The sequence below is a fragment of the Canis lupus genome, chromosome 16 (assembly GCF_003254725.2).
Source record: "Canis lupus dingo isolate Sandy chromosome 16, ASM325472v2, whole genome shotgun sequence".
Classification (NCBI taxonomy): domain Eukaryota; kingdom Metazoa; phylum Chordata; class Mammalia; order Carnivora; family Canidae; genus Canis; species Canis lupus.
The window spans coordinates 5883393-5896809 of NC_064258.1; the positions used below are offsets into that span (position 1 = coordinate 5883393).

A 13417-nucleotide genomic window follows, 5' to 3' on the forward strand; every position below is an offset into this window, starting at 1 on the left:
GTCCAAAGTAAGATCCACAAATAGGTCCAAGATTAGAAACAATGTGACAATCAAAACAATGCCTTTTTTCTTAGTACTCTTAGGCCATATGAATGGAGATAGAGAAAGTGTAGGAAGTTCTATTACAGCAGTGCTCATCTCCACTGAACATGCTGCTGTGACTTAAAAATATGCCCACATCCCACACCCCAATCCAACCTCCAGCCTCCTACCCAGCACCACCAGTATATGTGTCGTCATCTCCTTCCTGGTTGCCAGGGCAATGCAGGTGATGCCTGCCATATCGGAGTTAACTGGGATAAAGCACAGGGAAAGTTCTTTTCTCTAACTGATGTTCAAGATTCATCAAGTTGCTAGTTTTGAAGTTATTCCAGTTAATTGCCCTAATAGTTTCTGCCAGGCTCCCTTCACCTCCTTATTCCTTACACTATAAATCATGGGGTTCAGCATTGGTGTCAAAACAGAATAGAAGAGAGAGATCAACTTCTCCTGAAGGACAGAGGGGCTGGAGCGGGGCTGGATGTAAGTGAAAATCGCCATACCATAGCACAGGACAACCACTGTGAGGTGAGAGGCACAGGTGTGGAAGGCTTTCTTTCTTCCCTCTGTGGACTGGATCTTTAGGATGGTGGAGATAATCTGGATGTAGGACAGGAGAACCAGGCAGAAAGGTGTCATCAGCAGAACAATGCTAGAAACCATGATTGCAATCTCGTTGGAGGAAGTATCCACACAAGCCAGTCTGACCACAGCTAGGAGTTCGCAGGATATGTGATCAATGTACTTGTTTGTGCACATGGGCAGCTGAAATGTGATGACAGTCTGCATGAGAGAGTTCATAGAGCCACTGACCCAGGAGGTGATGGCCAACCTAGTACAGAGCCCTCCGTGCATGATGACCGAGTATCGCAGGGGGTCACACACGGCCACATAGCGGTCATAGGCCATCACTGCCAGTAGAACAAACTCAATCCCACCCAAGCCCAAGGAGAAGAATAACTGGGCGGCACAGCTCACAAATGGGATTGCTTTATGGGCTGCAAGAAGATGTGCCAACATCTGAGGAATGATGCTTGTGGCATAAGAGACGTCAACGAGGGAGAGGTTGGTGAGAAAGAAATACATGGGAGTGTGGAGTCGGCTGTCCAGTCTGATGAGAAGAATGATGAGGAAGTTTCCCAGCACTGTCACCATGTATGTGATCAAGAACAGGACAAAGAGGGACACCTCTGTGTCCCAGTCACTGGACAGGCCAAGGAGAACAAACTCTCTCACCCAAGTCTGGTTACCTGTTCCCATTAAAAAATCTCAAGATTATTAATCTGCAGAGAGAATCAGAAACAACAAAAACCAATGAATCAAAGAATCATAAAAATAACTTCTTACAAACACATATTGTTTTACCAGATGTTTCAGACCATTTGCTGGCCAAGATGACAGAGTCTATCCCAACATGTATTATTTCTATTCTGCATCAGAGTCAGGGTAGCACCTTTATAAGTACATGAGGTGGTCTCAGGATGACCCAGTTAAAGCCTGGAGATAATGCAGTGCAATTCTAGGAGCTCGCATCTTACCAACTTACTTCAGACTGAGAGTGAAGGGAGCTTGGTAGGTGACAGTAATAGGTAAAATGACAAACAATGAAAAAACAATCTGGTTGGACTAGCCTCATCATGATAAAATGAATAACTATATTACAAGAGGCAAGCACTCACGCTTTGGGAAGAAGCAGGGCCTTGTGGAAAGTTCTAGAATCAGAGACGGTAGGTTTGAAACCTAATTTAGTTAGTAGCTTTGTTATTGTGGTTCAGTGACAAACTTTTACATATGAAACAGGACAGTATTATACAACTCACAAGTACTTTCAAGCTGTAAAGTAGGTAGCTTTAGAGAAAGTACTTTCTAGACTGTACTGGTATTCATAGTACTATAGTAGTCTGAGTATTAGTAGTAACATGACCTCTGCCTTAGAGTACATAGAATAGCAAAGGAGTTTCCCATGTATAACCTCCACAAACTCAGATATTAATGAAATTGGAGGCATTCTACGAGAGAACTGAGGGCTTCAGGATGACTGTCATGTTGAGGACCTGGGACCTTTTGTCTTTTTTAGAGCCTTGATCTCTTCAGCCTTTTGTGAGAGAGGAAGGGAAAAGGAAGTGTGATCATATCTTGTCCTTTTCTATTTTTCTTCTCAACTTGATGTTCTTAAGATTCTATCTTTTGCATATGGGCTCAGAATAAAGGAAATGACAGTGTGGATGTTTGACTTTCTATTTACATAAGAGGAAAGGAAACAAATGTTTAAGGAGCCTTCATCATTGATCAAGGCGGAGTATAATATATGTAAGAATATATGTAGATGTATGCTGGAAGGCAGCTTCTTTTGTGCTTTCCTTCATCCCAGAAAGGCTTTTAAAGTAGATCTATATGTTACAATATCAATTTTGGACATTTAATGTCCATTTAACAGAAACTGTTCAAACTTAAAATTTTTTTTTATACGATCGACTCATTTTCACTATTACACCATGCCTGTCCATCCCCCAACTTTCTTTTCCTTGGGGTGTACAAAACAAGAGAAAGATCCAACTTTCCTATACTAATGGATCGTATAGTGGATATAATGGATTCCCACTGAATCAGGGGAGATAGCCATTATTTGGTGATGATAACTGATCTAATCTTTGATTTCATACTCTCTACCTCTTTTATTATCTTTTTCAACTATCTCTTTCAATAAGGATCTTATTCCTTCTTTTATCCTCTTTGCCATCCTGGGGTTTCTTTTGTTTCTCTTGCCTCTCATTGACCACTTTGCCCTCATTAAAGAAAAAAATATACAACCTCTCAGTACAGGGAGAGGAATCTTTGCTATCTATCATTCTAATTATTTCCTCTTTCACATCCAGAGTTCTCAAATGATTGGTGTCCACTATTTGGAATTATTTTATCACAGAGTTCATCCCTTGAGCCATAAGTGAGGTTTTCACCTAATGGTTTTCACTAAATGAGGTTTTCACTAAAACGTGGAAATTATACTCTTAAAGGTCACTGGTAATTTTCTGGTAGCAAATATACAGGCTTTCATTTGATTTCCACTATTTAACTTTTAACAGTGTCCAGTATTTGCTCCTTCAAACTCTTGACTCTATCCTGTGCTTCTGTCTTGAGTTGCCTCTGATCTCTTATTGCTTGTCTGCATTCCTGGGGGGATTTCTCCAAACACTCCCGCTGCATGCTATGAGAATCTGGTCAGTTTGGTGCTCACCAACTGTACATTTCTATGGCTTTTTCCATCGAAGGGCTTGTAATTTCTAATTACAATCATTAGAAGGGTGATGCAGCTCACCCTCAAGTCTATGTTTATCTCCTGCCCTTTCCCCTAAACGCCCAGATGCTTTCCCCAACGCCAAAATGAGTGTCTGTCTCATAAATCTCTCACCAAGGCCTCCACTCACCCCCTCACACACAGGATCCCTCCTGACTCCTTCATTTATGTCAATCCAACAAAAATTCTCCCACCTTCCCAGCACATCATGCTTGACTTTTCCCTCCTCCTCCCCACTCCATGGAATAAATCCTTTATTCATTTCCTTTATTGCATATTCCTCATCCTCCCATCATGGCATTCACACTCACACTTGCTTTCATCATCCCACCTCATGGAGCTCAGGGCATCCTTTTAAATTTCCCTGATGCCACCTCCACTCACTCCATACTTCTACACACTTCCTCCAAGTTCATCAGGAGATATAAGTGTTTCCCCATCACTTCACCACACAAACACATCTATGATGTCTGCACATACACAGAATTAAGGTTTACCTGTACAGAAGAATTTCCACACAATCCTCAATCTGGCATCATTCTACTTCTAACTTTTATTATCTCTAGCATTTATTATCATACTGTGTGTTTTACAGCAAAGTATTTTATTAAAATAAGCTGTTAATACCAAAGTAACTTTCACTGATATGTTAGCTGATTACTTTTAACCCACCAAGGCTGCTATTCATTTCCAAAGACCACTGCCTTATTTCAAAAGCCTTAATATCCAAGTATACCTTTCGTCCATACTTGTATAGTCCTTTTTGGGACTCATGGTACATAAAGCAGATTTGCCTTTGGGAAGACAAGTGCAGGAGGAAATGTGTTCATCAGATGCTTTTAGCATGCCCTGCAGTTAATATCATCACCTTAATACTTTGGGACTGGCTCCACTTAAATTATCTGGGTTTCTATCCTGGCCTAGGGTGGAAAATTGACCCGGTGCCAGGTGGAGACTTCAGATCTCACCACTCCTATCAGAAAGCCAGAGCTTGGTCTTCTCAGATCGAACTGATTTGTAAGATCTGTAGCTCTCCCTGAACATGTATTTTTCACTGAGGTCAAAAAATGAAGGGGAAATGTGGGAATATGTGTTCCATTTGTCTGCATAAATAAGACAACAGAAATATTTTATTACAGGGTTAGGCAGGCAACTGATGTTCAAAACCAGTGTTGAATAATGACCACAGTTAAAAGCCATGTCTATTTAGCTCTTCCTCCTGCATAGTGTATTTTATTCTGTCTTCTGAGAATTTGTTCTAACTCTGGCTACTTTACCTTTTTTGTCAGGTCCACAATATTCCTTTAATAAGCAACAAATGCTATTTTACATGTTTTCTCAAAAAATCTAAAACCACTCTCTATATGTTTTGAGCTATCATGGTCTACTCACAAACAAATAATCCATGCTGTCTGCTCAGAACATAGTATTGAGGAATGACATATACTTTGGTTAATCTTCTTGGACATGAACACCTAGAAGGAAGGACTTTGTGTCTTTGTTTTATGAATTATGGCAAAGTAAGATAATTATCATAGCCATAACAAATAGAGCACGCTGTGTGACTTGGTGTGAAAGATGCCATAGAAATAGTCTATGAAAAATTTCCTCTTTAAATACTGATACAAATGCCTGAAATCTGTTCTTTTTATGTGAAACATTCCTTTTGAGGACATAGTTAAGTATGAAAAACACTAAATGGAAGGCTTAAAATATATAGCAAATAATCTTTTTTGTGAACTAGTATGTGAATGACTCTTATGTTGCAGAAAACATCAGGGGTGAAGTATAGACAGCAAGATCAAATTTTCCCAGTTAAAATATTACCTTTCTAGACCTTAGCTAAAACTAGTTCCCAGTGCCTCCTCCCATTATTCAGTAATTATTAGTTATACAAATATCGGGACTAGAATGTTCTCTCCATGACAAAGAAATAAAGACATAAAGCAGGTGAACAAATTTCTCACACAACACCTTTTATATGACAACACCCAATTTAAAAGTTAAATTTTAGCCAACCATTATGATCTTTTTAAAAAGTAAATCTATTCATTGATTCCATGGAAACGGTTATTTTTTTCTGTTATAAAGTTGATGCAAATTGTAACAAGTTAAATATTATTTTTCAACCTATTCCACTTCCACCTCCTTAAACTCAACCACAATTATTTTTCTTATTGTTTCAGTCTCCTACTACCTGATGACACCTTTAGCTGAAAGAACACGTCACCTAAACAAGATGAACAGTAAACAATTTAGACAGCAATGCTTGCTAATGTTTAAGCCAGGACCGGCCTTTATCTCCATGGGGTAGATAAAATTTGGCCTTAGCTTATTCCTCCCTCCCTTTATCTGATTCTCACTCCTAACCCTTCATTTACAAGCCAAATAGTTTCACACCATCTCTGCAACTCTTTATGCCGAGCTCTACCTTCCACTAAAATGATCCATGCTCTAATAAAATTGCCCATTAGAAATATGGTAAATTCTTAGGCAGTAATTTTTGATAAAATTTGTAAACATGTGGTATTTAGGAGTCATGTAAATGAGGCATCTCCAACTCATCTGTCATAATTTACTTAAATTCTGATCAGTAGACCTGCCAGATGGGAGCCCCATCCATGTTGAGCCCCCTACAGCTCTGCAGGATGCCTGAGAGGAAGGGTGTCGCCCCATGTAACTATATGGCTTTTCGACAGAGTAGAGTGCTCTTTTAGCACTTTCCACAACCTCCCCAGATTCCTTCTCTAATAGAGCTGATAAGGCCCTGAAGAACTATGAGCAACTGCTCATCAATTAAGACAAGACACCTGACCCACAGACAAAATTCAACAAGCACTGAAAGAATTTACACCAAGCTGGTACCACATAGACAGGATCATTACTTGTGGTTCTCCGGAGATGTCTTCAGTTGCTGCTGCTGCTCCTTATGTTTTTAAATCACTTTTAATTGCTTCTACTTTCCATTGCTACTCTGTAGACAAACACTCCAAAATACTTGATTAAATTTTATAAGGATGGAACTATTCAGAATTCCACAAATGGGTGAAAGGTTTCATATATCTTCTCTATTCTCAGCATTCATTGTCAAATTCACTAACTCATGTGTAAGCATTTAAAACTAACAACATTTTCCACTTCTTTTGTCTGGCTGCTTCAATAAGTTATCTTCTCCCTCCCCTCGTGTATTAGGAAGAAACAAGTATTGATTGGAACAGACTCAGGAGCTTGCACACTGTGGAAGGATTCCTCAGTGCCTCACTTTCCAGGATTATAATTCAGAACCATATTTCTTCTCACTATTCACTCCAACTTGAAGAGTGCATGGATGGACAAAATATTGGATCAGCCTCAAAAATCAAATCCGAAACACTGATGCTTATGGGCAAGCCCACTACCCATATTTTCCCCATCAATAATGCCCTACAGCTAAGGGGGAAAAAGTTCTTCCTCTTCTGAAAGTCTATACACATCTTTTGCAATCCTCCATTGAGTCTTAATCATATTGGCTTCCTATTTGGAGTCCTCTACAACTTCACTCCCACAGACCAAAGTCCTGAATATAGAAAAAAAGCACATTAAGGTGAGCCTCATAACCTACAGACATGTTTTGTCTTATGCGGGTCAAAAATTAACCAGACCATACATTTACACACTTCAATTGCCAATAGAAATAGCACTTTAATTTAGAGAAAGATTCATCGGATATACAGCTGAACACTTGAATGTTGTATACATTTAATGCATTCATCATTGGCAGAAATATTTGCAACAACCTAATGTTTGGAACAAAGAACCCAAGGATCACTTGGGAGGGTGATCTCAAACAGGTTTTATATCTTCAGAGGTAATCAAGGTAACCAATTTGCTACTCTCCATCTAAATTTGGTGCCTGGAATTTCACATAATCAAAATTATTGAGGCTCGGTTTCTCCAACATATGCTGGCCTCAAATCATCTTGATGACATGTTTTATTATGGTTTCATTCGGCAAATGCTCAGCTTCTTTGTCTTGTCCCAAGTGGGGAGACTGTGGCAGTGTAATTTCCTCAATCTACTGTGTCCCCACAGTGCAATCCCTACAGCCCAATCTAGAGGAACTAACCCCAAAAATGAGAGTCAGGAGACCTCCATTCTAGTCCCAATTCACATTCTGAGTGTTGTAGGACTTTGAACAATCCACTTACTCATCTTACATTTCCATCTTCCAACACTGAAAGAAAAATCAAAATATTTGGTATACAAACTCTTTGAGAAAATTGAGAAAAGAGACTTGATAATTATTAACAATTTATCTTTTTGGAAATTTAATAGATTTCTACTACATGTTCATGAATATAATACCTATCATCTTACAGATCTGGCTTGGCCTTAGGTCCTCCCCAAATATGATGCAGAAGTCCTCCTTACTATCTTCAGTTTCTTAATATTAATCATCCCCTTCAGTATCTCCCCCATTTCACCCCCCCTTTCTCTCTGTTAGTATATAAGTTCAGCTTTGAGAACTCTTAGAACAGTACCTGAGCCCCCTATTTCAGGAAGACAGAATCACTTTGCAACATTTGCCACGCTATTTAGGGTCAGAAGATTGCAGCATTTATGGATCACATTCCTGATCCAAAGTCCTTAACAAGTCAGATCAGTTCTTTTCATGCCCCTCTAGACACGGCTGTGTACACCCACTCTGTTGGTGCACCCATTTGCGCTCTCAAACACTGATTAGTGCCTGACAAACAGGCGTGTCTACCTCAGTCTAAGTTTATGTTGGTTTCTAAAGAATGCTTCCTTCCAACAAAGTCATGGACCAGAGAGATGAAGAGTCCCAGGCTCCTCAGGTTCTTGCCTAAGAACTCATCTGGGACTAGTTTACATTGTGAGGAAAATCGCTGCTAGAAAGTTCACAGGTGCCCCACAACTGGTTCCAACACAAACCTGGTGAGGTGCAGGAGTGTCTGAAGCAGAAACGTGAGGCTGATAGACTTCCTCAGGAGCTTTATGCATTACAGTATCCATCACTGTCACCACTCCCAGTCCTCAAGGGCAGAGTCTCCATGCTGCCCTGCTGCTCCCTCTGAAGTCTGTTCTCCACTCCCTTCAAAATCACAACAACCCCCTGAAGCCTAGGGTCATTCTAAAAAGCCAAGGATGCCAGCTTACTGAGGTTTTAGAATATTCTCCTATATCCAAAACCTGAAGTCCAAAAAGGGTTTATGCCTCCCCCTCTTTTTTTTTTACTGATCAGTAACTAGGTCTGCAATCAAACCTGGTGAAAAAACAGTAATCCCCTTCAGATCCAGGATACCCTTGTCTGTGCTGAACGCAGGATCATTGTGCCTCACTCCTCCAAGATGCAGAAAGACCCTACTAGACCTACTGAGTGTTTTACAAGGATGAATGCACATCTGAGTACCTCTCTCATAGTACTATTCAAGTTCCAAAAATAATAACACTATGTAAAAGGATTTAAGTCTCCAAAAAGGATCTATAAAAATAGAGTGTGAAGCTCTCCAGGGGAAAAAAAGGGGAAAGTGATGGAGATCCAAAATCATTAACACAGTCACTTTTCTATACCTCTTCAAATTTGTAGTATTTATGAAAAGATTGAATGTAACTTTGACAGACTGCAGTCACATGACATCTCTGATATATTCTTTAGGCAACGTGTCCTATAAGTGAATCAGCTGTCCATTCATCTCCCATTCCAATACCCAGTCACTCTCCGCATCACCATTTACACATCCACACACTTTCTCAATGTCTGTAAGCATCTCCATCCTCACTCAGCCACCTGTGTATCTGCTCAGTCACCCATGTGTGGAACCCCCGGTCATCCACATGCCACCTCATCTATTTGCCTAGTGCCCAGTAACTATCTCCCACACCTTCCATCCTCACCAATGTGAATATCATCCTGATGGTCCCACTTTCATTCTCCTATGTACTGTAATGTCTGAAACTACGGCACCCAGTGCCTTTGACAATGTTGTGATATGCCAAGCAAGAGAAAGGGAAAGTAGAGATGCTTCTCATTCCTCACATGAATTTCTGAACTCCCCTAGAATGACAGAGTTGGCTGGGTACTTTCTTGGAGGAAAATAGGAAAAATTCCATGGCTGAGAGAACTGTAGAAACAGTGTCTAGATGGTCACATCACTGTTGCTCTCCTCCTCTCATCTGCAGGCAACAAAGGGAAACTCCCAAATTCCAGACTTTGGTAAAGACCCCACACCTCTCTCAGTTGCTCCTGCTCCAGATCCTCAGGGCCTTGTCATTCACCCTCCATCACTCAGGTTATATCACTCTTAGTCGAAACATTTATCCCATGGATAGTTCCTTTCCATTGTTAATGCTGTTGTTTTAGTATTTGCAGCAAAGTGCTATTTGCTCAAATTAATTCAGTGCACTTCAAAGAATGATAGCCTTCATTCTACCCAAACTCGCTGAATCAGACTCTACACAGGAGGGTCAGCAAACTGTGACTTCATGAGCCCTTCAGGTGTTTCTGATAGAAGACATTTGAGAACTCCTGAGACAATTCATTCTGTAAACCATAGTCACATTAATCTATTATTGTAACACTTTGTTCTACCATTATTCACTTCACAAATATTTGATCTACAGTCTCCAATGACTTGAATGCCACATCTCAACTAACTGAGACAGAAGAGGTTCAAAGTCAACCACAACTGCAGTTTCCCCTGCTTCTCTTCCCTGCGAGGAAATGCTCTCTTCTGCCCAGGAAGGTCATCTCATCAGTGTCTGCCTAGGAATCAAAATCGTTTTCTCAAGAGGCATTTGTGACAAATGCAATTAGATATACTATTAATCTGTAGGCTTGGTTTGCAAGATAAACAAGAATATAATGAATTGTTTGCTCCAAACACTATGCATATTATTTGGATAAGCTGTTTTCACATAAGCAGTTTATTTGACTTAAATTCCTTGGCTTAAATATCATTATTTGCCATTTTATATTTTACTTACCTGTGAATTATCAATCTCATCTCCCGTTTATACCTTGTCTTTTAAAACACACCTTAAGGGGTGCCTGAGTGGCTCAGTCAGTTAAGTATCTGTCTTCAGCTTACCTCATAAATCAGGGGCCGAGATCCAGTCCCACATCAGGCTCCCTGCTCAACAGAAAGTCGGCTTCTCCCTCTGCCTCCCCCGTACTCGTGCTTCCTCTCTCTCAAATAAAATCTTTTTAAAACAATGAATAAAATAAATCCTTAAAAGTAAGTGAAAATGTACCTGTCTGGTGCAGGATGTTTCTAGGGGCAAAATGTGGAGGGGCACAGGGTACTCTCTGTATTTTCTCCTCAGTTGTGTTATGAATCTAACACTGCTCTAAAAACAGTTTCCTTTAAAGGAAAAAATATGGGACACCTGGGTGGTTCATCTGCCTTTGGCTCAGGGCATTCATTATCCCAGGATCTGGGACCCAGTCCCACATTGGGCTCCCTGCGAGGAGCCTGCTTCTCCCTCTGCCTATGTTTCTGCATGTCTCTCTCTTTGTGTCTCTCATGAATAAATAAATAAATCTTTAAAAAAATAAAATAAAGGAAAAATATAAAGCACTTGAACTTGTTCTAGCTTTCACTTAGGCTCTAAAATGCTAGAAAGAACATTGGTTCCCTCCTAAAATAAGAAAGGTTAAACCACAGAATAATAACTGTTCCTGAAATCATCACAAAGCTAAGATTGCAGGACAACCCAAGAGCATGAAACCTCAGGAAAGATCAGCACATCCAGGCAGAGATAGGATGAGTCTTACTCACCTGCGCCAGAGCCAGGGAGGAAAACAGGCCAGCAAATAAGCCCCTGAGAATTGCTTTAACAAAGCACTGAAGTTAGAGGGTGGGTTCCTAGAAGCATAGACTGGCTGAGAGCCACAGCAAAGAGCGGTGCCCACCAATTCTCAAGATTTTGAGACACGCTTGGGACAGGCCTCGCCAGGATGTTCAGGGAAAAGGGGGAGCCAGAGGAAGCCTCCTGCATGGTGCAGGTCTGGTGGAGGCACCACAGCTGTGTTGCAGAAGCCAAGCTCTGGGCCCAGGTCCTGCCTCCATCATGTAACAAAAGCCTGAGCCACTGGGGGAAGGGCAGCAAACTGTTTCCCTCAGAGGCTGATGAAGACTCATTACTGAGGAAAGAGAACAGGAAACAAAACATATCATTCTTTCATGATGGTCCTTGGGGCAGGAAGCCACTCTGTTCAGACTGGGAGCCCTCTCCTCAGTCTGCAGAGGTGGAAAGTCCCCCAAGATGGCCCCAACCCTGAGACCTGGGAACAAAGGACATGCCTGAGACTGAGAAAGAGCCAGGACAGAGGGATAAAGCCTCAGCCTCCAACACCAGGCCAGCAGGATTGAGAAACAAGACACAGCTGTGAACCAGGGCCAGGGGCAGCCTGCAGACAGACACTCTCCACATGCAGCCTCACAGCAGAGCCGAACACTCACGCTGGTTCAGCGGCACTGGGAAAAGCCCTCCCAGCCCTGGACACTCCACACGAGGCACAAGTCTCAATAGGGGAAAGCAATTTGTTGGTAGATGGGGATAATCACAGCAACACAAAACTCAAGCCCCACTCAAGCCAGGAGTCCGTTGATTCCCACGCTCTCCTCACCAAGCAAGACCACAGGACAGACAGATGACACGTGCCCATTTCAAGGCATAATGCTCTTTTCCCTACATGCAAAATGTTCCATTTTCAGGCAAAACTAAAGGTCGGAGGGAAAGGCAAGAAAAATGTCAGTGTCCCTGAACCAAGAAATTAGCAGAACCAGGATCAGATGTACTTGGTCGTAGGAACTATCACAGAGGGGTTTAAAATAACTCTCACAAGTCAGTTCAAGGATCTAGTAGAAGAGATGGACAGTGTCATTGTGGGACCCAAGGAATTTAACAAAAATCCCCTACCCCTGGACAAGCAGAGCAGGACTGATAACCCCCACATGACCTGCTTATTGTTTAAGGCACTCCCCCACCCTAGTCAAGGTGCTGAGCACACCCTTATCGGAAACCGGCTCATATAGGAATGTGGAACCCCTAACTGCCAAAGAATGTAAACCCCGCCTTTTGCCTGCCAAACCTGCATGCCAGTCCTGACCAGAGTGATAGGCTAGTTGAAAGGGTCACTATAGGGTAAATTGTAATTCAATTGGCCACCTGCGTGGGGACCGACATGACTATGCAACTTTCTGTGTGTGTTACAATCTCATTGGCCACTGGCCCCTATAAAACTGCTAGGCCTTTTAATCTTGGGGTCCAAGCCCCTACTCTGCTGGGTGCAGTATACTCGGACCCAAGCTCAAGCTTGTTAATAAACCCTCGTGCGTTTGCTTTGGTGTTGGCTCCTTGGTGGTTTCTCAGATTCGCAATCTTGGGCACAACAGTCATAAGTGCATGAGAATTTCCATAAAGATTGGAAGCTACATGGAGGGATTAAGTAGAAGTGCTGGGCACAAAGCACACAGAAACAGAAGCAAAGGTTGCTTTTGAGTTGACTCAGTTGAGCTGAGAAATGATCAGTGAGCATGGGACAGAGGAGCAGGTTCAGAGGGATCACCTGCGCTGTTGACCTTGGAGAGGGGGGCGAAGGGGCAATGGCAAAGTCATGGGGGCCTGGGGAAGGCAAAGGGATCCTGCGATGAATGGTGAAGGGGAGTCCGGAGCATGTCAACTGGTTGTAGAAATGAGCATACAGCATCTTCACGGACTTTCCTCCTTTGTGCGTCATGTGTTCATTTGTATTTTTGACCGATTTTCTGCTTTCAACCCCTTTCCTACTATTTTATATCGGACAATCCTTGGTTGTCAATTTTATAGTGAATCCCACAATTTAGGGCAGCCTGGGTGGCTCAGGGGTTTAGAGCCGCCTTCAGCCCAGGGCGTGATCCTGGAGACCAGGGATCTAATCCCTCATCCGGCTTCCTGAATGGAGCCTGCTTCTCCCTCCGCCTGTGTCTCTCTATCTCTCTGTGTCTCTCATGAATAAATAAATAAAATATTTAAAATAATTCCACAATTTACAGAACATTCAGATAGGATTGTGACTTTTTATAGATCATGAGTCTATAT

General features: G+C 41.8%; 1 protein-coding gene across 1 annotated transcript; it reads right to left on the reverse strand.

Annotated features, from left to right (window-relative positions):
• Positions 1–345: 345 nt before the first annotated feature.
• On the reverse strand, positions 346–1299 carry LOC112651044 (olfactory receptor-like protein OLF3). Its single transcript, XM_025433992.3, has one exon. The coding sequence runs from the start codon at positions 1297–1299 to the stop codon at positions 346–348; it is 954 nt and encodes a 317-aa protein (XP_025289777.1).
• Between the last annotated feature and the right edge of the window lie 12118 nt (positions 1300–13417).